Source organism: Lasioglossum baleicum, chromosome 6 (assembly GCF_051020765.1).
Source record: "Lasioglossum baleicum chromosome 6, iyLasBale1, whole genome shotgun sequence".
Taxonomy (NCBI): domain Eukaryota; kingdom Metazoa; phylum Arthropoda; class Insecta; order Hymenoptera; family Halictidae; genus Lasioglossum; species Lasioglossum baleicum.
In genome coordinates, this window is record NC_134934.1 from 13,407,375 (window position 1) to 13,432,488 (window position 25,114).

A 25,114-nucleotide genomic window follows, 5' to 3' on the forward strand; every position below is an offset into this window, starting at 1 on the left:
GACTGATGATCCGTTTTCGGACGGGCTTTTATACAATTTTGTCTGGGTCCGGAAAGGGCCTAATAGTCGTGAAGGAGCGCGGACCTTGGAGAGGCCCCTCGTGTCGCGAAGCGATTTAGCGTCTCTGATTGGAACGCCCTTGTGTCAGGAAAACAGGGGTAGACTAACGGGAAATTGTCCTGGAGGGTGCACGTGTACTAAACATCCCTCGTACCTGACCGTCGTGGGTCCAGTGTTCAGTACGGAGAGTTGTAAACGGGTCCGCTGCCCCTCGTTACCCTCATTTGAGGGGTCCTAATCCCGGTGAAATGTTTTATAGCGTTTTATGTTAATGGACGGCATCGAGGGTACCCAGTACCCAGGTACGGAACTGTACCTGGTTTCTGCCTTGCGAAAGTCGTTTTCAGCTCATATTTTGCAAACCAAAGCCAGTTGACAAAAAATTGTGGTAACAGAAATAGTTTTACTTAATAATTTTACTTAACAGTTGACAAAAGTACTTCGTAATGCAAAGTACAAGTTGATTTTGTTTATTGTTCAATCACAATGTAGCTAAACTGTCACTTTAGGCTTCTTAAAGTCTTGTTTCAGTACAGGTATAAATAAAATGTAATACATGGAAATGTTTAAATATCTCTGTTATTTGTGATTGTACGAAAAAATGTCAGAGGAGAAATTTGCATTGTTCAATAAGGTAAATATAATGGCAAAATAAAAAAAATTTTTGGAAATCATATTTTTGAAATTTCAAGGTCATTGTTATTTTTATTTAAAGGAAGTCATATAATTTTTCCATATTCCTATTCAGAAAAAAAAGACAAATCCAACGATGTGCCATGTTCCATAGTTGAGGTGAATTTCAAAATTTTCAAAATTTTCAGTCGCTTTGGGGCACGTGATCCTTTTTTTCAATCGATCTCAAACTTTGCACAAATTTTTTTCTCACCTAAAGGAACAATTCTGGGGGGTGCGGTGCTTTGTATCTCGATAAAAAATTTTCACAGGTATAGCTTTGGACCACCCTAATACCTAATCTTATAATTATGAAAAAGGTATTTATTTCTCTATAATACAATAATTATTTCGGTGGGTCTGTGAGACCCCACCTTGCCACTTACGATACATTTTCCCACCTTACCAACGCCGGGTTAAAAAAGTTCTAATTTTTTCGAGAGCGTTCGAATATTATTGGGAGTCACCCTCGAACCATTTCTTTGTTCTCGAAGTTACGATGAAATTTTTACCGTGTATACAATCGACACGACAACTTATAGTATCCTATTTGTAATTCTACGAATTGCAATTTTTTTTCTAACTTCTGTAATATTTTCAATATTAGAAAGAGAATCCGAATACAGTGTTCCCGCGATTGATACGACTTTCGCATCAAAATTAAGGTATTAGGGTGTTTAAATTGGGGTTTTATGATACTTGATGTATTATTCTCAGGTATGGAATAGCATTAGTACAATAGAACAATTTTCCGCTTAGCACCGTTGTTTAACCAGGATCGTTGTTTACACTTGGAAAAGTTATCCAAGAAATCTATGTTCGGCACACGTAAAAAAGCGTAGTATGTACCATTTCGTTTCCTGAGACTCGATACCCCCGAGGTTCTCACAACAATCGCGGGAATACTGTATTAACCAGGGCGCCACTGTATGCCATCGAACAAATATCTCCTTCACTGAATTTTCATTTGAAAATGTCGAAAACACTTGGGGGAGGTGTCACAGGAATGGTTTGCGGTAATGTTTTTGAAAATTTCTGCTGATTCACTGAAATTAGAGACAAGCTGCTAGAAAATGCACTAGAAGTGATAACGAGATGCGGTGTTTTCTCTACGATAAAAGAATTCCAAGAAATGTTGATCAGGCTTAAGAATATTCGAAGAGTGCGGACACAGATGAACGAAACTAATGAGGAAGATCGACCCGTTAATATCGCACCGTTATCAGATAGCAGCCTCGCCTCTCCCCAGTCGATAATGTCCGCTTCGCGCTACGAAATCGTATTTCTAGTCATAGGAAATTTCCAAAGTTTATCTAAGATTTATGTTTGTGTCGTTGATATACGTTTATTGACACGTGGGTGCTCAGCGCGTGTTCTACGCCGCCGTAGCTCGATTATATTAGAGAGACGTTACGCGATAGTACACAATCTCGCCAGACGGATTACACACTTATAAATATTCAACCGATTACGCGAGTTCTTTGACGATTACTATTCGACTTTAATTCTTTGTCTGCGTAGTGAACGCTGCAATGAATGAATAATCCGCGCATCTACATTTCCGAATTCAATTCAAATACCCCCTTCCCGAAACATTATGCGAACGTTCTGAAATGTCAACAATTTTTCCATATTCATTCCTTCATTCGGGTAGACGCCCGTATAACGCGGCCAGAAACTTCTATGTGTTGTACATGTACAAAACATTGCGTAACACGACTGTACACTTAGTTGCACAAAAGATACAGATACACAGTAATTTTAAACAATTTCTTCATCGCGCTATATGGAAGTCTACTGTATAATCAAAATCGCGTTTTTAATATTTCGCGTGGTTAGTCCCCGCGTCCCAAATATTTTCCGCTTCTTCAAAAAATAATTACAGCCATCATAGTCTCTGAATCCGATTAGAGAAAATACAAAACTGCCGATAAATGTTTTCGCGAGATCAACTACTCCACACATATAATAAAAATCGCGTTTTTAATATTTTCCGTGGTTTGTCCCCGCGTCACAAAAGCGCTTCTTCAAAACAGAATTTCAGCCAATTTGCAATTGTTTTCCATGGATGTTGACGACCGTCCCGAAAATATTGATCACTTAGCGACCAATGTCGGCTCGCGAAAGCGGAACCATCTGCAAATAGCGGTGAATTTATCATTGAATCGACGAGTATAGTATTTATGTTAGCGAGCCGAGCGCAGGGATATTTTAAAGCATCTCGTTTAGAGTGAAGTGGGTCGAGAGTGTACGTGGAAACGATGATGCAGGGTAAATCGACGATACCAAGGAGAGATGAATTTTTAAATATAACGTAAAACGTCGATACGTTGATGATTGCGTCGAGGAAGCGCGCGCTAAGATGGCGCGGGTGCTGACGAGGGATGATTACCACCAGGCTGTGCGTACACTTCCCTCCGGAACCGTATTTTCAGCAAACCAATCATGATCGGGGATGAAAATAAACCATATATCTATCTATCCAGGGTTCTTTCCGTGTTGCTCTATTTATTACTCCCGTTTTAGTACCCTTATTCCAGTGCCTCTGTTTCTATTATTATTTGGAACGGTACGCTCAGTGAACAGTGGCACATACAGAAGCTTCTATGTGTTATTTAGCAATTCTAATGCTGGACAATATGTTTTAGATTATTTACATACACGTGGCTCCTTGCGCTGCAGTATCATGTCAGCCTTCTGCGATAAAGTTTCCAAAACAAACTTCATATGTGCCCATAATTATGAAAGTGGTCCAAGTGAAAATTGAAAAAAAAAATGTGTATATCGGTTATTTCTCATCAGATTATTTGAAACTAAATGAATTCAATGTAATTCTCACGATATTGCGAAAAATGAACCGTTAGATGGTGCTTGTTATTTTAACATTATGTATATCGAATTCGTTTTTCCTTGAAATATCTCGAAACAAGAAATTGTATATCGCTTAGACCATTTTCATGATTATAGGCACATACACAAACTATTCCTTTAAGTAAATTAGCAACGACGAAACGGAAGAAACCGGAAGGAAAAGTTCCATGAAAACACGTTTCCCTATCGGCAAGACGGGGGTCTAACGACCTAGTGGAACAGAAGAAGGGTGTAAGCGTCCATTATACGCGCGATGACCGGCAAACAAAAAATTCCAGAAGAAAAAGCAAAAAGGTTAGTGCGGTGACGAACGGGTTAACGGCGGTTAGCGACCGATCGTTCGAACGGACATCGAGTATCCGAGTCTCATTCGTAGCCCTTTTCCAGCTGGCTGGCGGAAAAGCGTCGCGCAACAGCGCGGGGCACATACGTATCTATAATACTTACGTATACGTACGTATGCCTACGAGCGTGTAACACGTAAAAGAAACTTTTGTATCGATCCTGCCTCGCTAGAAAGTCACGTTGCCCTCGCGTGTTAATACCGATAAGTCCCCCCGGCCCCCGTCAACCCCCTCCCCCAACACCCCCACCATTCAGCGGACCCCGTGGCCGCCGTTCTCCCGACGTCCACGTTATGTCGTAGGCAGCTAGATAAGCGGTTTATCGCTGTATTGCGATACAGAAAACCGCGCGTAAGAGTCCGCAGCCGCGAATAAAGGAGAACGAGAGATGGGTCTCTGGTGTCTCCTCGCCTCTTCAAGGGGGGCACGTGACCGCCGGGAACGGTTTCACCTACAGACGCCGCCGCCACCGACAACCACGATAAAAGTCCGCGCGCACATGCGTGCCCGTAATGGACCGTTTCTTTTTTCGACTTTCCAGGCTCGTCTCGAACCATCGCCGCCGCCGCCGCGTTCTTCGCACGCAATTACCCGCCCGCGCGAACCGTTACCAAATATACGCGGTAACGGTAGTCGATTCACTGGAGTAAGCCTCGCGAGAACCTACAGGCAAGTATCTGTACCGCGGAAACCGTATCGTCGAAACTGTCGTTCGAACTGGCACATCACGGAAATCTCCGCGAGAGTGCAAAACCGTTTGCGCTTTTCGAGGGCGGCTCTATATAACCTCGATGCTGCGGGGAACAATTTAGAAATAAGTATTGACCAACACCAGTTAACCTTTAGCTACTCGCACCCCGATTTCTGCGCAATTCTTAACTACACTCGATCCAGCGTGTTGAGTCAATAAAGGTAAGAAAATACACGTGGCAGCTGTGTACTTGAGGGCGACGGAGTTCCAGTTATATCTTCTCAAGTAGTCAACACAGGAAGCACGCTGCTGTTTTGTTTATATACCTCGATTGGTTTCGTTGGACCGACGCGACGTAGGGCAGTATTGTATACATTCGATACGAATTACGCGTTTGCGGAGTACGTCGAAATCGCAATGATCTCGTGCGATGGCCTGTATAACATCGTTACAGTGGAACTGCGTTTGTACGCACCATCTAATTATTATATGTGAACCAACTTGTCTCCCGACAGGCTCATTTTTAACGAGTCACACTCTCGTCATGAAGTTTTTGAACGAAGTCTAACAAATATGAATGTAACTCCTTTCTTTTTAAATAAAAAATTAATTAAATTAATTAAAAAATATAGTTTGTAATCAACATTTCAGCGTAAAAATAAATGTAGCCATACGAAAAATATAAATTTTCAAGGGGTTAAACGAGTTCTATACTGTATTTCACATTTTTTGGTACCCTTTATGCAAAATAAAAATGTTCTACCATGTACTTAAATGTTAACTCGTCGATTTCAATAAAAAAAATTATCGAAAAATAAATGTTTACCTTATTATTTTACCGATATTTTACCGCAGTGTCATTTTGACACCGAGGGACAGATTCAGTTCGGGAAATGAGGGAGGGTTAAGAAAAATTTGTGTCTTTATTAAATATATCGCTCCCTGGCAAGAACAAATGACACAACTGAAAAAATAACGCTTTTGAAGTTGGAAGTTCTTTTTGAGCTAGTCCATGTCTGTAGTGGCAGTAATATCATTTTATAGAGCATAAGTCGAATTTACTCCAAAAAATATTTTTCTAAAAATTAAAGACATCTTGTTATGTTGATAGAAATTTTATAATTTTCTTAAAATCGTTATTGTCTCAGAATACTGTATTTTTTAATTATGTCGCCATTCTTGCCGGGGTGTGACATATTATAGATCGAAGAACTAAATCCGTAGCCCCGCGGGATTTAAATAAATCCCGTATCTATTCGGGGCTTGCGAACCCTAATCAGAACGAGCAAAGTGCCCGTGAATAACAAGATGTAAGGGAACGCTTGAGAGATGCCAGGGACCAAAAATAACAGTTATTCTAAAAGTTTCTACGATAAAAATCATGAATAAAAAGTCGATTATTATTGAAATTCAAGATAATCTACACAAAATATAAAGAAAAAAATTCGAAGAACAAAATGATTAAAAAATATCGATTTTTATGCTTTTTGGTTACGAATAACAGTTATTGGTGACCACAAAATTGCATCCTCCTCGATAACTGTTATCGATGAAGAAAAACTGTTTCGATTGTTCAAAGCAGTTATCGATGAAAGAAGTTTATTTCAATCGCTCATAACTAGACTGCGGATCTTTATGCATTTATAGCAAAATTGAGTATATGAAATTAAAAATTGTTGGATAATTTTAAAAATTGAAGATGTCAGTAAATAATTTCTCTTCTATTCAAATCATTATGGGAAGAAATAACATTCAATTTGGCTTCTGCTTCTTGCAATCGATGTAGAAAAATTTGATTTTGCATAAAGAGATCAATCTCTTGAATTTCTTTTCACTTGTTCATAATAAATAATTAATGATGAGAAAATTCATTTCGGTTGCTTATTTAATTATTGAATTGTCTACTCTTTTTCGGATAGAGCAAGCCTGTGAAATTCATTGAAAAGGTTTTGTATAACAAGACGAATCAACAGACCATAAGAACAATACAAAATCTGTTTGTTAACTATCTTTGATAATTGATTGTCTACCATTTGAAAGTTCTACTATTTAATAATAACTGTTACAAATTTCATTCATTAATAACTGTTATCAGCGATCGAAATGAACTTCTCTCATTGATAACTGTTACGAACGATCGAAATAAGTTCATCTCATCGAATAACAGTTATCAGCGATCGAAATAAATTTCTGTTATCGATAACTGTTACGAACGATCGAAATAAATTCCTTTCATCGACAACTGTTATGAGCGACCGAAATAAACTTCTACCATCGATAACTGTTATGAGGCGATCGAAATAAATTTCTCTCATTGATAACTGTTATAAATGATCGAAATGAATTTGTCTCCACGATAACATTTACCAACAAGAGAAACAATCTTTGGTTACTTATAATCCTTATTTGAAACCAATACGATTTTAGTCGAAGAAACACTTGTCATCGCATACTTATTTTCGTTTTGATTATAACAGCTATGGTCCCTGAAAGATGCAAATTACGAGAGTCGAAGAGGCGCGTCATAGAGGGTGAACATTCGCGCAGGCTATTTTTCAATTCGGCCATCGTGAAATATATTTTCGAGCGGAAGTACGTGTCCCATTCGCGTGTCCGTTCGATTCCCGGAGAAATATCGATTGGCCGTGGAACGGCTTGGAGCGGGTATGGTCGCGTATGTACGTCGCGCTTTGCGACCGGCGCGGCGCGGCGAGTTCCGTAATTGTGGAATATTTTGCAATTCGTGGATTGGAAGGCGCCTTTCTCGAAAGAGCCGCGGCGCCGATGCCGGTCACGTAGCCCCGTAGTTCCGAGGGTGCCCTGAGTACGCCACGGAATACTAGAATACTAGCGGTGGGTAGAATGCGCGACGAATACCCGCAACGTGAGTAACCGGTCGCAGGCGAGCGAGCGAGCGACCGAGCGAATCAGACCTACGGTATGCTCATCACGCTTCGACACGCCACCGTATATACATACCTGTACATATCTATCTACTTAAACGTGTCCTATGTACCCAACGTAGCTGGTATAATTTTCAGGGGTTTTTCGTAGCCGCCGGAAGTTAGTGAAAAATTATGGGACACCCGTGAATGCACCTCCAATCGTTTCCCTATATTTTGCAGACAACGGGGGGTCCACGCCCCTAGATCCACCCGATCGACCAACTATTTCACGTGGGCTTCGATCATTCGTTTGATCTTCGTTCAGTTAAGGGAGTCGACTTGGTTCCAGGATCGCAAGGGTGCGGAATGCGCCTTCTCATTTCTCGATAATGTAAAGATAGGTGTTTTCAGTAGTCAAAAGCGCTAGATAAAAGATCAATCTAGGCCGCAATCACCCTCAAAAAGTCCTATTTTTACGTTTACCAGGCATGATTTGTATTATTTCGCACTTTTATGCTTCTTAGTGCTTTTGACTTACTGAAAAACTCCAGCTTTACATTATCGAGAAATGAGAAGGCGCATCCCGGACCCTTACAATCCTGGAAAAACGAGTTTACTCCCTTAATTCTTCGGTCATTTGAAAAAACACCTAGAGAAGTCCTTGCAACCAGAACAATCTCATCGATTCTTGAAACCCTAACTTCACGGAAGCTGATGGTTGTAAGCACCACTCTCGGTGGGATGAATCACGCCCTAACAATTGCAAGTATGTGGGTTAACGTCTCAACTGAATTGACAGTAGGATTGTTTCAGCCTGCGTCCGGACTGTGAATGACCAGGGCTAGAACATAGATCGACTAAAACTGCGAGTTACGATCGATTAATATGATTGATAGAATTCCTTGCTATGACTACACAGCGGATCTTTATGCAAAATAAAAACTTTACATAAAGATATTTTTACTCTATATATATTTTACTCCGTGTATACAGCGAATTTGACAACCACGTCGTTTATAGTAACGTAAATAATACATTTTAATTAACTGCTGAACACACGTTTTCTGCCGTGACTACATTTGCTAGACTTGGGTCTAGGTCAGTAGCAATTTACAAATAGAATAAGTCATTTGATTGAAAGGAATGGTGAAATACTATCAGAGACACGCGGTTCGATGTAAATGAAAAATGTTTTCTCCACGCGATAAACGAATTGAACGGGATCAATTTTCAAGACGAGATAATCAAATTGAAAAGTCTAAGTTCGAGGTCGAATACATTTTTCGTAATGAAACTAAATATCAGGGTTATTATAAACTTCAAGTTCCTACGACAAAGACGAAAGCTATGGCAATGTTAATATGCAGATTTTATTTTCCGTGGCATGCGCATCAATTGCAAGGGATTTTGATTTTCAGTCGAACGGACCATTACCTCGCCCACGTCGTATGCGATCGCCTAAAGTCGCGTGATCGAGTAAAACCGGTTTGAGCCGGGCAGGGCCGTAACTATCTCTCGGTGAATTTTCCTATCGGCGAATATTCGTGGAATTGTATCGCTCAAGTTAATCTATGTTCTGCTGTTTCTCTCGGTACGAAAAATATATTACTAAAACTGACGTATTATTAATACCGAACTAAGGATAAATACTGATTTTAGATGTGATCTGAGTCAAAAATTACATCTTTTAACATCGTATACCTTACGCACCGTATGTACAAATAAATCTGTTGAGAAATTCTTCAAAAATGATTTTCTGACAAATTCTTGTCAATACTAAAGATGCGAATGTGTTCAAATTTGAAATTTTTATTACAGGCACAAATCAAAAATTTCAAAATCGTCGCCTTTAGGGTAAGGGGCCCAAATATGGTATAGTCGCCTATTATGGCACTACCTTATATGTATCTTGTAAAGAAGAAGTCACACTCTAGTGAGAAAATCCTCAAACAATAGTTTACCATGTTTACTGAACAGTGTGCAGTGCAATCGCACCAGTCTATAGATTTTAGTATCGATCCTCCGCCAGTTGTGTGTCTCCACGTGTTGAATATTTTTGTGGTTAGATTTTCGATTGTATCTTTTTCGAGCAATGTAAGTGATTTTGAAATGTTTGAACATATCTGTAGTTTCAGTTTATTTATATTGATGTTTGCCAACTGTTGGTTTGGGCTGAAATTCATTTGCTCTTTGTAGCTAGTATTATCAGTCCACGTGGAGTTCCCAATATGGCACTACCGAGAGTTCCCTAATATGGGTATAGCTATATTGACATTCTTGGTGTGGGTACCGAATATGGCACTAGGTGTCATATTAGGGACTCAAGGTGTACCATATTAAGTACCCGTTTCGCTGAAATCTGCAAATGACACACCACAAAAAAAATATTTTTCCCATGCCGTATTAATTTTTGAACAAACTTGATCCCAGAATCTTATAGGGAGGAAATGCATCTACAACTGGTAATTTTTTGGTTGAAAAAGAGCATTCTAAAATAATCAAAAAATTACATCAACAAAAAACGGTTCATATTTGGGCACTCTTTCCCTATTTTTTCCCTCGCGATTGCGACCAACAACAATTACAAAAAAGATTATTTACACATTAGCTAGTAAACTGAGCTTTCTAACGTCTAAAAAAAAACTGAAGCTGTTGGGTCCGATTTTGAAAAAGTTAATCGTTTTTAAAAAGTGTACGTGTACTTCGTATACCCACTGTATATTATGGGTTCTGCAGGGTTCACGGTGTTTTTTTTGCGAAGCACGTGTACCTAACGTCTAATCCAAGGATTAAGATTCCAGTGGCCGCCGTTCCACAGTGTTCATCATGGGAACGAGTGGAAAAACGTCTTTTACCCCTGTCACGATCCACCCTGAAACCCCGAAGTATCGCTATATATGCGGTAACCTCCGGTTTCCTACTTTACAGACATTTTACGGAAACAGCACGGCCCTCCTGCTCGGTGTAACTCCTGAATATCGAGAATGCGCAGGTTCGTGCTACGTGGGACGCATTCGCAGACTCCGCCACGCAAGCTGAATTCCGAATCACGTCGTTTCCAGACCGATTTCTTATAATTGACGTCGCCTAATTTCTTTATCCCCTCGCCCCGTATCAATTTCCATGCGTTCAAACAGATTCGAAAGCAATTTTCGATTGGGCATGCTTTCAAAAACTACGAACACCTAGAGCAGACAGACATTAATGATTGAAAATACGTGTTCGAGTGTTACACTTAAATATCGGTGAAAAATAATTCACCGCTATCGAAAGCCTAATTATTTCAATTTTTAATTAAACGTTTCATTTTTTTTTTGTTTTGGTTGCTCTTAAGAAATACTAAAATCACAGTTTGATAGCTTCGTTTAAATTACTTGAGAAATTGTTATGAAATCGTTTATTTAAAAGCCTATACCCTATAGTACAGTGATTGAATGAAAAATTTAACAGACAGCGGTCTTATCTTGTTTACATAACAATCTAAAAGATAAATTGTGTAACAAACATTATTATCCACACTGAGAAACAGTGTTTCAATAATTTATGTAACTTGACGCCAGTAAATTATGCGAATTATCTGAGTCGTTCGATGAAGGAAGTAATGTACAACTGAAAGTTGAATAAAAATATATTTATGTAAGTCTACGCTATACGCAATGTATTTATAGCATCCATAATTGAGTGTCGGTCAAACAAATTTAACCGAAACATACGTCACACGAATAATCATCAAAACATCGAGCACGCAATAGGGTAACTCGTGATAAAGTGAACTCACAGAAATATGTATGAAAAAATGTTGTACACAAAGAAGACATTAATAATAGAAATCTTAGCACTTTCCGATATCTACGATCGTGAAAAAATATAATAACCTGAACGACAAAAAGATTTGCCTCCTGTGAGGTTTGAACTCACGACCCCTGGTTTACGAGACCAGTGCTCTGCCACTGAGCTAAAGAGGCTGATGTTTTTCCTCTCTAGACTCTAAAGTGATCAGGTACAGATTTCCCGTGTCACTCAATTATAATAAATACCGAAATATTCTGAATAAACTATATACGAAAATGTGTGACAATCTTTCGTTCAGCAACCGAAACATCTCGAGGTAGATATTATTTGAATTACCACGTGAAAATTTTCCTAGTACTGATACTGATCCTTGCATTTTTAATGTTGTCGCGAAAACAATAATCAAACATTATTGATAAAAATCAATCTATACGAACTAGTATATTTAGAGCTGATAAAAATTTCATACATTTATGAATAGTTCGAATATACATATAAAACTAGACCAAATATACGTTTTGATTAATTCTTTTAAAAAGATTAGATTTCTCATTAACTTTCGCTGTGTTCTGATATTGATGCGAAAAGATGTCATTAGATCGAAGATATCAAAGTATCCATTTTGATTGGTGAATGGTAAGGCAATTAATTAATGTATCGTTCGAATGATACAATAATTTACGTAATTTGTGGTTGCGTATCGTAGGAATATCCGATCGCGACGTATGTTTCCAAAATGACAGTCACAGTTCAGCCGCGGAACGATACGATTAGAAGTCATCGCCACTGCTTGCAAGATTACCGTAGTCCAGAACGAAAATAACCTGCATTATTGCGCACCGTGATAATCAAATCGGCGGAATTACGTTTCTGCTGATTACGCGCGATGACTGTGCTTTTATAAAATAATCATGCATCTCAGTGAAGTGCAACGCTTCTTACTCCTAAACATGCGCTTTCAACAGCTTCAAAGTGCCCTTCATTCTATACAGAGAGATACAAGTTATCAAATCAAATCTTGGAATACACCAGTGGTTCTTAAACTTATGTAGCCCGGGGCCCCCCCTCTTGAACTACAGTTCTTTTGCGGACCCCATCCCAACCCTAGACATTTCACGTAGTGAACATGAAAATTATTTGAATGATCTTTTTTGTAACAAAAATATCTGTTAATCTATTAATGTCAAAATTATTTCGCGGATCCCCAGGGGTCCGCGGATCACAGTTTCAGATAAGCTTCGGTAAGCGGCGCGCGACCGTCAACTCAAACTAATATGGCAGCGCCATTGTCTGTCAAAAACACTGCAGATTGCTCAACTTTAGGCAAGCATAACTGCTGAACCATTGATCCTACAGGATCGAAACTTCGATCTGCAGCCGCCCGGGTACAAATCTACTGGATTACATACCAAATACATAATAATTTATAGAAGAAAGGCAAAAATGTTGAGTCAGGTAAAGTAAAGAGCAGCCCATATTTTCAAGGTTAAAAAACGTTCGTATCTCTCTAGTTTCCCATATTCTGCAATATTTCAACTTCAATGTAAAAAACAAATCATCGCTCTGTCTCATTTTTATCGTAAGTTCTTTGATTTTGACACAACATTCATCGGTTTACCCCACTAACTCTACGATTGTACGTAGTAGTGGGGAGAGGTTCGATCAATGGTGGGGACTTTGCAATTCTCGTCGGGGAACAAGTTAGAACTCCCTGACAATAAAGTTTTATCGGACACGGTCCGCGCTAATACAATTAGTAAAGCACAGAGAATGTATCTTCCATTCCCGTCCATTCTGGTCGCACGAGCGTTTTTGTTTTCTGGCGAGTACACACGTGGTGGAAGCGAGTCTAATAGATCGTCTATTTATATTCAACATCCCCTGAATCACTAGGAAACATCTTTATGGTCGAAGAGTGTGCGCGTAGGACTCTTGTCATATGCCGTTTCAAAAATAGTTCGACCCAGAATCCCTGCATAACGCAAGACAGATGTCAATTGTCACTTCCCGTTTTGCGCGTCGATCACAATAAGCTGCGCGCGTAGATCCCTTCCTGAAAGGACACGTGCAAACTTCTCATTCTCTATCCCGGACCAGGCGTCTCCTCTCCTCTCCTTCACACCGAAAAGGGCAGATGGTTGGGACCGTCTTAAAGATCCCGGGACCGGGAGGGGAAAAAAGAGACCCTTTTCAGGCCCTTCATCGTACTCTTTGAGACGCTATAATAAAAGAGCCAACGGAACACGTACCCCGTGAACCCATTGTCCGATTAAGCAGATGTTATTCACTGAATGCGCAATGTATAATATGAACCCGCGGACAAAGAGAATGGATTTTTCTACCGAGCGCCGAGATTTTTGAATTTTCCCCGATCTAGTGCCTCGACACACCGACACGGCAACCACATCTACACGCGATGAAAATTCACCGTTACGGCCCTTCGTTTGTCAAGGGTTGCAACGTCCATTCAACACCCCGGAAGACGAGTTACGGTTTCAAAGTCGATAACAATATCCGTGGTGTAGAGTTTACTACTCGCATAGAGGGCGGTCGTCATTCATAAACCGCGTGCATGCGAAGGAAAATTAGCGCGCACGATTTTGCACCAGTAAATCAAGCTAAGTATGATACATATACATAGTCGATTACAGCAACCTCTACAATCAACGAAGGCTCTGTGGCAGTCCATCATTTCATGTTGAACTGTTCGAAATTATACAATTTGCTGGTTTCGAATATTGCTCATTTCATCCCGATAATTATTAGTTGATAAATTGATATACAGGGTGAATCACGAATCGTGAGCACAGTAGAGATTACTCTGTTATTAGCTGTCCGATCGAAAATGTTTTTATCACATATACATGGTTTCAAAACAACTTTCACGTGTGATTATAGCAAATTTTTTGCAATTTTTTAATTGTTGCGATACGTTTCCGAATTCGCCTTGAAATCCTCTAACAAATAGGCGTCAAAAAATTATAGGTGTATTTGCAAAAAATTGAAGGTGACCTTGAAAAATCATAAAAAAAGAGTTGACGAAAAATTTGCTATAATCACGTGAAGGCTCTCTTGAAACCATGCTATATACCTGATAAAAACATTTTTCATCCTTATACAGGGTGACTATGGGAACTGGGACAAGTTACTGCTCTCTTTAAGTAAACATATCAATAAATCATATGTCATAATACGTCCTAACTTCCTATCACCATATTTTTTATGTGAATGCACCGATGCACCCGCCAGCTGCAATTGCACTGTATTCTTTAATGCAACACAATTTTTTTGTTAAACCAATCGATCCGTTTTATTTTCCTATGTATAAAAGTACGAACCCAAGGTCATCGAAATGTCAGTACTTCACGAGATATTTGACATTACAGGATAAACTGCAATTGCATCTGGCGGGTGCATCAGTGCATCCATATAAAAAGTAACGGCATAGGAAGTTAGGACGTATTGTGACATATGATTTTTTCCTCTATCATTTTTTTCTATGTTTACTTAAAAAAGAGCAATAAATTGTCCCAGTTCCCAGAATCACCCTGTATGCATATGTGTATATTCAGTCCCAATCATTTCGTAACAATTGTTTTTACGCAAATCAAGAGCGCCGGTCACCGGTGACCACCACCGGCAGTCAATGTGTTAATTAATAAATCTAACAACGAAAATTGCGGTTGTACTTCGACGGGGAAATTTTATAGCAGCCACAATACTCGCCGAGTAGGAAATATCTAACGGCGAAACGTGCGAGAACAAAGAAAGGATTCGAGAAGTTAGTACTACAAGAAGTACTTCTTTAATATCGTATTATACGATTTGAACTTTCTCGAGAAGTTAGAGCAATTAGTTTACATAAAAAGAAATTTTCTCAAATATTGAAATTGGTCGGAATTGCGGAGAAAATACTAGAAGTTGCATTTTACAACTTTTTTATATGAGCCTATATCGAAAATTGCAATTTTTAACGTTTGTATCTCATTGCAACGTCGACCGATTTTGATTTTCAGAATATATTTTGATGCGGATTCAGACTAAATTTTCCGTATAAGCCCACATAAAGAAGTTGAAAAACACAACTTTTAGTATTTTCTCTGCAATTTTCCGACAAGTTGCAATTGTTTCCGAAAATTTTTTCACGTTGTGCAGCAAACCAATTGTTCTAACTTCTCAGAAAAAGTTCAAATTCTATGACCCAATATTTAAAAAAGTTATCGTCTTTTTCAGTGTGCGAATATTACAGAACGAATATAAAATGGAGAAAATCTGATCGTAAGATGGGATTGTAGAGGGAAATGAAAATCATTGCACAAGCTAATCCAAGTTTATTAGTTTACCCTTTTGATTAGCGTGTTTCTATGATAGAAGATATTTCGTACGAAGGACAATTGAAAGTTGGACCCGTTTTTTGATCGCTTTCACGAGACACGACAATGAATGTCTGCTGGTGAATCACGGCAGCACGTCCTACGGTGCGGTGGCGCGAGTGTCAGAGTTATAAATCCGTTTCTCGTCGATCTCGACGTCAGGGCCGAGGTCAACCAGCAGCAGCAGGACGTACCCAACTCGGTGACTTTCTACTTTCTGTTTTTATTCACCGGCGGGATCATTGCCAGCGGATTCTATGCCTCGAAGAAGATCGCCGGCGATCGTGGTAAAATTCGCCTCGTTAGCAACGGCAATCTTTGCACGCGTTTGTTCGACGAGTCTACCCGGGATATAATTATAAGTTGACGGCGGATGTTTATGCATTTATGGCGTACATTAACCTGCGAATTGCGTGCAGTGAAAACTCCTTCGGTTAAGGCAAAACGACGCCGAACAACCTTTCAGAAAAATATTAATTCACGCTGTAAGTAAAACGCGCAGGATAATATTCTCGATTTGAAAAAGCGAGGAAATTATTCAACAAACCTCTTTCTTTCGAGAGAAATAGGAAAAGAATTTGTCTTTCGCGTAACGAATATTTTGAACGAACTACTTTTCAGGTTCGTATCGTATTTGTACATTGATAAAATTGTAATTACTGTTAACGTTTGAAACGATACGTAACACTGTTTAATCGTTTGTAAACGATTTCCCCCTCGGTGATATTTAAGTAGGCGAAGTGAATCTTCTACCAAAAATGGAAATTTTGCAGCACAAAGAGGCACCCGACTCTAAGACTGTACACTGTACACCAAGGTCATTTTTAACCGCGCGAGTTCACCCTCCTGCATAATCCTAAGGTCAATAAACTATTTCAGTTTCGCCAGTGTCACGGGAAATTTCAAGGGTCTGCTGAACAGTTGTACGCTCTTCGCCAATCTTTGTTCGCGTATTTATCGTTCAAGCAGCTGAAGGTTTCTTTGTCCTGTCGTATTCGTCCTGTCACATTTCGTATTTCGCGGAAAACATTCTTCGTTGTAGCGATCGTTTTCATTTTTCCAAATGGTAATTATTATTTTTTAAATCGCAGCCACTCTCATTTTTCCCATAAATGCATGAAATCCGCAGCCTGTTGATAATAAATATTAATATTCGTCGGATGACTATCAAGGACGCGATCTTCAACAACTAATTTTGCATAAGCGAGACAAATGTGCTCATAATTATGAAAGTGATCGAAGTTAGTTTAAATTAAATGAATTCAATGTAATTTTTTACGATGTTGTGAAAAATATGGAATTCGTGTAATGTCAATATCCTTTTCCTTGGAATATCTCGAAACAAGAAATACACGACTTACAAGGGAGGTTACCCAATCGCACGACGCCGATTTTAATGGAACTTTTGTACGATATAGAACTCAAAAATATATTTCACACGTATATTTTTTTTCGCTGCCGACATTCATCTTAAGGATGTGAAAATAGCCGTGAATGTTGGGATTGAAAAATCTATTTTATCTGATATATCAGAATCCAGCTTGTGCGTCTGTGAATGACGAATCTTTTAGCATAAACTAACTAAAAAAAATATTCCAAAAATAGCAGTTCACGCCATGCCTACCGGTTTCATAATTGTGGGCACAAATGCATGGTAAACATTGCAGAAAATAGTGTCTAAAGATAGGCGACAGCAGAGACGTCGCGCGTCAGTTTACATTGCGGGGAAAGGGATCGAAATGGGCAGGGAGACATTTTTAAATTCCTCAGAGGATGGTACGCTAGGGGGATCTATGTAGCTTGGTCCGCATTCCGAACGGGAATACAGCCGAAAACGAGCCCAATCCGAAGCAGCAGAGGCAGCGTGACGTGTGCAAGGGAATTTCTTGCGCGGATCTTTCGAGGAGTTTCCCGTTGGACGAAAGCATGCAGACTTGCGCCCAACTGCTTCACGGGCCAGGCTGTGTCGGTGGTCGGCGGCCACCGCGCCGAGCCGGGCCGGGCCGGGACGAGCAACCTCCACTCCGTACCCTTGAACCTAACAGACACTCGCAACGTTGCCGCCTCGTGCACATACGCCGCGTCGTCTGGTTCGACTATGCTCGGCCCTGGTCGGCTTCCCTCGGCTCCGGTCGCCGTCCGCTTCCTTCGCAAGAATTCCGCGTCCGGCGTCGTCGTTGGTGGCTGGCGCGACGCCAAGTGTGCTGACGTCACGGGTCGGCGTTACGCATAGCGTTACGTAAAAAATGTGCTGCTGAACTGCTTCGCGAAACATGTCCGCGGTTGTTGTATATAGACACCCGCCGCGCCGCCGACGTAGCTCGCCGAGCGTAGAAAAGAAACGCCCGAACGAAATGTCCGTAACCATTCGCACCATCGCGAATACGCCAAGGCCAACGAACGTTTCGTAACGTTTCAGGAAACAAGTAGGGGACACTCGTATCACAGGCATCTCGTACGCCTGTAAATACAGCACCTGGACTGTAGTTCGAATACCACTCCTCCATAATTATCCTGAATTTTTCTTAATCAAAACGTAGAACCGATGAACGTTTGATGAAACAAATAAAAAACATACACGCACGCTGTGTGTAGTGGGAATTAGTAGGAATTCGCGGTTCCCTATTGGTAGACTCGGATTGTTACTCATTCGAAAATACAGTTCCTACCGCAATTTCATCACTCTTGATTTTCATGTTACTGTGGCGCGAAGAATCCCCTTCCCACCAAATGTCTACGTAGTCGAGCATTCCGCATATACACGCGGACGACTCTCCGTTACGATACTGTTACTCGTTGGTATGGTTATGTGACGTCGTCATCATGCGTTAGTAGTTTTTTTTTTATTTCGTCGTACATTGGCCTTGTCGTTCTGGATCTGGGTTACGCTCACAGCCCATGCTTTCTCCGGTAAGATTTCCGTGTCTGTCGGCGACGACTGTGTACGTCGAGCCACGCTCGGTGGATGGTCTGACGTCACGGTCACCGATGTTACGTAACGGAAAGAAAAAAAACACCGTATCTCGTGTGCTCGATTAAACGAGCGGTAATGTCTACAGCGCGAATTTAATCTCTGTAACACGAACCGGCCATGCTTGCGCCGATGGTGTGTTGCTTACGCTAGCGCGTACGCGCTGCAAAGCTTATGGATTCTTTTTTTACTCGCGGTGCATTGGCGTCGCGTTCACAATCATCTCGAATCTGGGCTGCGCTCGAGTACGCTTTCTCCACAAGAATTTCATGTCCGCCGAGACGATACCGACTGGCGGACAGCATTTCGGGCACTGTTCGAATCATGGGTTCGTTGAAATCCGAGCGAGGACGCGAATAAACATTTTCTTCATTGTACAAGTTTATTCAATTCCATGCACCTCGTCAAGTGCAAGGATTTCAGCGACCACGTTCACAGCCACTAACTCTGCGTCCAGGTTTCAAGCTGCATTCTTTCTTCTAGCGCATTTTGCACAAAGTTGTGCAGTAAATATTAATGGCAGAGAAAACACGAATAACCATTGTGACACGTTCTCTCGAGCGATTAACTTTGAGGGCACAGAGGGCCAAAGTTCGCCTCGTGGACATCGAAGAAAATAAGCTAATCATCTAACAGGTTTCTCGTATCGGTGTGGTATAAAATCTGCTCAAGAGAGCAAACATCCTTTCAACCGACAACAAGGGTCAAGCATGAGATCTTCATTAAAGTCTGCATGATCTGATTAAAAGGTGACGGTGCAATTTATCCGCCTCGGTTACCCTTGGCAATGGACTGCGCCCTTCTTGTTTCAAACTAGGCGCACGGACAAAAAACCTGACGTGATCAATGGATCGCTATACAGCATAGACAGAGCGACGCTAGCGTCGCTTTCGTTAGCGACGTTGCGCGTAGCGGTATGTGAAAAAGAAAAAAATAACACGGCTGATGAATCAGAAACGCGCGTCGGTCTATTACTGTTAAGGACGTACGATGAATCGGCTGTACGGTACAGCAGCGAAGTCGGCGAGCGTGCACGTTACAATGAGAAATAACTCTAACCGAGATTCGTTCTCCATTTACCGATGCCGAACGTATCGTATAAACGTAGGAGAATAGTCGAAGGACTGCCGGGCCCGGTGGTCCACGGGAATAATTCGTTTTCCTTTTCGGTAAATATATCCGTTGGGAAATTGGTTTACTGTAAATCAGCGTCTGAGGAGATCGGCTTCTTCTCGTTCGCCTCCTTTACTCTCACTCGGTCTTTCTCTTGGCTGTCTGTCCTCCCGTTCGCACGCTCGTGTGCCATTTACGAGGCAAACCGGTTTACGGGGTTTTTGCGAGCTTCGGCTTCGCGAAGAATGTTGATTTTTGCGATACACACCGCTGGGAACCTAACCTACATCATTATCCGGATGAGCTGGCCGCATTCGAAGTCTCGTTTACCCGCGGACCTTGAGCTCTCTCGTGCGATTTTATTTTTCGTTTCCATTATTAACGCGCGACGGGGGAAGCACACACACCCGATGCATTCGCCAGCCGGGTACTCGAGACGAATGTCCTCGGGATTCGCCGTGACTCGATCGGCAAAAGCCTCTCGGCGACACGCACGAGCCTCGCATCGGCGAAACGATGATGGCCAGTGCGGTGCGGTGCGATGCGTGCGCCATCGAGAAAAAAAATATTTCAGTCACGACAACGGAGGAACGACTTCATGGTCGGGGACGAATTCGGCAATGTCTCGGGGACTTATCATTCGGGGCACGGTGGCCGTGCGCCGAAAATATTTTTACTACTGAACGCGCACGGCATGCGACCGCCGTTGATTAGCGTAAGTGGCTATTGTTCTCACTAACCTACAGCACTGTGCTCATTATCATTTTTCATTCGTGACGGCACTGCCGAACAGTTGCAACGGCCGGCCTCCCGATAAGCTTGCGGCCGTGCACGTTAATTAATGATGGCGGTGCGCGCGACGGCGACGCGCGAAAATTTAAATGCATCCGTTGTATTGAATGAAAGTGGAGGTCCCGAGACACGAACACGGCCGATCGTATCGAATTACACAGGGTGTCCTGCATACACGTACAACACGGTTTTCCATTGTTAGCGTCTTGCCTCTTTGCCACACCATCTTGTCGTGTATCCAGTAGTATATCGGTAAGTCACCCTGTGGATTCATCCATGATTAACGAATGTTTTAGTGGGCAATCGCGTAGCGTGGGAAATATCAATGGAAGATTGAAAAATACTCTCCGGGTAAATAAACGAGATAACGACGGTAAATGGTCCGCGCAGGTTAGTCTGGGTACAAGCGCCGCCGACAAGCTGAACGAGCCTCACTGTCTGCAATCGGAAACCGGTTAGACGAAACTTTCGAAAATTCCAGAATGACGTAGTCCTTCCCGCGTGTGTACTTGCATCGCGAAGATACACAGTCGTGTCTCCCCGATCGTTTTTCATTTACAGTTACTTACGTAAGACACTCCTCCCGGCCCTCTTTCTTCACTGTTCGACGCATGACAATCGACTCGGTCACGTTTTATCGTACGCGATGGAAACGCACACGTGCGCCCCAACGTACTCGAGAGTACTCTTTAATTTCATCCATTATCACCGGCATATCTCTTTTGAACAAATGTGCTTTTATACTTACCTTGGTCACGTTGTTAAAAAACACTACACCAACACGATAAAGCTGTTCACTTGTCCGATAAATTGTACGAACAAACGAGCGCGAAGCAACTACGTCGCTGACGCGTATTTCAAACAAATTTTTAATTCACAGCCAACAGATGACTCGCTCACGCGCAATGCGAACGAAGGTACTTTCGGGTTGAAGAAAGAATCGATTTGATACATTTTTTGGGAGATGCGATATCGATGATACGATTATTTTGAATTGCATAGAACATAGACGACTAATTAAGGAAATCAAAATATTTGATTCGATTCATCGTTCATAGGTAAAGGTTATTATTTCTTCTTTTATGTGTAAACGATGACCTTGATCGAGGAAGATGGAGCTGCTAGTTAACTAAACAGAACAATGGGGATAACCATTCACAATGGCCTTGAACAGCCAATTAAGTTTGATGTAGTCTGTAGCATGTACTTTCAAATTGTCAGGTCGGAAGAAAGCTTATGGAAAGGGGAATGATTCTTTCTTGAACTCGACTGTAGCTCTAATCCCACGCCAGAGGAAAAAAGAAACAAACATATAGTACTCACGTTACAGCAGGGAAGTCAATGTACGTCCTGACGGATTTAAGAGGATTATTGGGACTTCGCTGCCTCTTTGTGGTTTCGTCCGAAGCTACTGCAAATAATAAAGGAACGTATGAACATAATCGACGGGGGAGAATGAAGAAAATTATTTTGCGTTTGTATTCGATGTTCCATTGATAATACCGTAACTAAATGTGCGATGTTCGCTCGGCGTTTCAGTAAGTCTCTCTTCGGTTCTGGAGGTTAGAACTTCGTTGATCTTCCAGTCTTGTATTTCTCTACGCAGCGCAACGAGTCGATCGTCGTAATCGGTATCATTGGAACATTTGCTTGTAAACTTTGTTCGACTCTTACGATCAGTTCTTCTCTCCTCGGTAAACTGTTTTTCATGAAACGCATCTCTACCGCATTGCCCTTTCATTGTGAAATTGTTCGAACCATTTCTTTTTTCAGTATGCAGAGTCCTGTTTTTTTGAGTGATCTTCGCGGACAACCCTTTCTGCGATATTGCCGATGACGATCTTTTACCCAGCGTGCAACTCGATGCTCTATCGACGGAAGGAATATTGCGATTATCGTGTGGCATCTTTGCGAGTATTATGATTACTCGAACCACTTAGCGAATCTTAATCAATATTCTGAAATAATAAAATTTTCAAAATACAAAAACTCCTGTAAATGTTTAGTTGACAATGGTTAAATGATGAAAAGAAAGGAATGGACGGTTATTCACATTGAAATTTCATATAATAATAATTTTCTATATCACCGAGAGTTGCATAAACTTATATAACAATACGAGATATTTCGAAGAAGTACATAGTTGCAAATAGATCATCTGAGACGAATAAGCGAGAAAAATGGAAAGAGGTGCGCCATCTATAGAAAATAATGTTCGTCACTAGAATAATTCACTTATGGTAGCGTAGAGGACACGCTACATAACCGGTATTCAAAATATATTTAAAACGATGATGTATAAAAATAAAGTACTTACTTAGTTCGGGTTCTATCGATTAATTTGCGCAGCGTGCAGTATTCCCGTTAAAAAAGTAAGAAAGCATAACAGCAACAGCGCAAGAAAACCATTGTAATTTATAACCAATAAAAAGGAAAAAAACTTTGCAGGCAGCATTTGAAACTTCTACAAGATGTACAACTGAGATTTTATGTTACAGAAATGTTAATATATTTATCCGAGCATAACGCGAATAAACGATCACGTTTATCCGTTGTACTCGAACTGTGTCCTTTCAGCCGACTTTTGCATACTGCAATGTATTTGAAGTTTTTGACGAACCCTCGTTTGTTATTTATCCCCGAGTCGTTACAGTAACTAACAATTACAGTCAGTAATTAATTGGAAATTTCCAAGTAAATAATATTCACGCATATACTTGCTGTTTCGATTTATTTTCGTCAAATCGAACATTATCGGTGCGCGAAACATTAATATATTCGCTGTATCTGTGTAGAAATATTATTTTATGGAAATATTCAAAACATGTTGAATGACTATAATTAAAATAACGAAACGTTTATACATCACCGTTTACAGTTACTGAGATTTCAATGTAAACATTATGCAATGAAATACGACAATGAAAGTATTTGTTTACTGCTCACCTTCTAAATAAAACATGAACGCTTCGATGTAACCGAAATAAAGACTCGGCCCACTATGTTCGTGCACCGCGGTCAACTGCCGACAGGAAACATCTGCTCAATTTCTACTAGCTTTGTCCTCTATTCTCATTCACTGCTAATTTGCCTGTTGTAATAACAAAACGGTTCCCGTCTTCACATACATAACAATACCTGCGACACGAGTGGTCGGTATTCATTTTACGGAATTTTTCCGAATAATTGATTAATTCTAATATTTTTACCAAGTATTTTTAATACGACGATATATCGAGAACCGAATTGTGTATAGGCATCGAATCAATTCTATGTCTATCAGCACAATACGAGAATTGATGATTTAAAACTATTCGAGATTAGGTACAAAATTATTTCCAATCCTGGTATCGGACGAATTCATTTTGAAAAAGTAGACGTTATAATGCGTTCCGAAATACGTACGATTGAGAATGAATAGCAGCTTTCGAACGCACAGCTGTGAATCAAGACATTACTCTTTTGAATTTTAATAGTTTCGGATCTAACAGTTTGTACATTTTATCTGATGTTTTGAGTATTATTTGTGATTTGTTTCACTGATTTGTATTGAAAGTAGAGAAAAGTTTTATAGAAGCGTAACTCAAGCTAGCGTCTTCCGAGAAAATTCAGTGCACATGCGTACGGAAATCGCGAATCATGAATATGGTTCCAGACTTCGACTATATTGTAATAGACCCAGCATAGGTATAGGATATTAGGACGCAGTGTTCCAAAATAACGGAGTATCTGCGGAGTATCTGGTGCTGATCTGGTGCCCACGGTGCCCACAAGTCACGTCACAAAATAATTCAAAATGATGGATAGCCATATAAAAGCGAGCCATATAAAAATATACATTAGTATATTTATGCATTATTTCGTAAACATTTGGAAAAACGGTGCAAACTTATTGTTGCATAAAGAATTGTAAGAAACGACAAAACCGTGATACAAATATAATATCTTTCCACAAGTACATATCAGTATTTTATATTTTATATCATCAACATCTTCATTAACTTTTTCCAAATTATAATCGACAAAATGAGTTAGCCATATTTAAAATAATAAGAGTAAAGTAAAAATGAACGAGTAATAAAATAAAATACGTATTACAGTTACAGTTTCCATAAATTTATACAGAACGAGATACGGCGACAATTCCCCATTCCCCTCTTACTTTATTAGCTACGTGGTACTGCGATTTCTCAACAGAATATAGCACTTTTCCCACATCTGTCATCTGGTAGATGAAGTAATCTTGGAAGCCGGGTCTATAAGTATATATGATCTATGGTTCCAGAACTCGATAACGAGAAGTTAGGAACGATATTCAAACATCGTATTGGATATTTAATTTCAAATTCAACTAAAATAAATGTGTATAGTTGTGTTTGTATAAAATATTTATAAATGGACACCCAAAATACTCTACCGCTTTTTAGCCAGTGAGCCACAAAAAGTTTAGTGTCGTTTCTACAGGGTGAACCATGGACATTTCATGGTACTTATACCACCTTATACCCTGTATATTTTTGTGCACGCCGCATATATACATATATATGTAT

General features: G+C 40.4%; 1 protein-coding gene and 1 non-coding gene across 3 annotated transcripts in view; both read right to left on the reverse strand.

Moving 5' to 3' along the window:
• Positions 1 to 25,114, reverse strand: part of LOC143209473 (uncharacterized) — an 85,072-nt gene extending 59,958 nt beyond the window's left edge. The window contains exons 1-3 of one of the 2 annotated variants that reach the window (XM_076425142.1): positions 23,511 to 25,114; positions 22,068 to 22,522; positions 21,888 to 21,972 (exon numbers count right to left, since the gene is read on the reverse strand). In XM_076425142.1, coding sequence (XP_076281257.1) covers positions 21,888 to 21,972; positions 22,068 to 22,470 — 488 coding nt within the window. In that variant the 5' untranslated portion in view covers positions 22,471 to 22,522; positions 23,511 to 25,114. Of the gene's footprint in view, positions 1 to 21,887; positions 21,976 to 22,067; positions 22,523 to 23,510 lie in introns of both variants that reach the window. The other variant, XM_076425141.1, reaches the window with a different exon arrangement.
• On the reverse strand, positions 11,417 to 11,488 carry Trnat-cgu (transfer RNA threonine (anticodon CGU)). The gene has a single exon. It is a non-coding gene; the product is annotated as a tRNA-Thr (tRNA).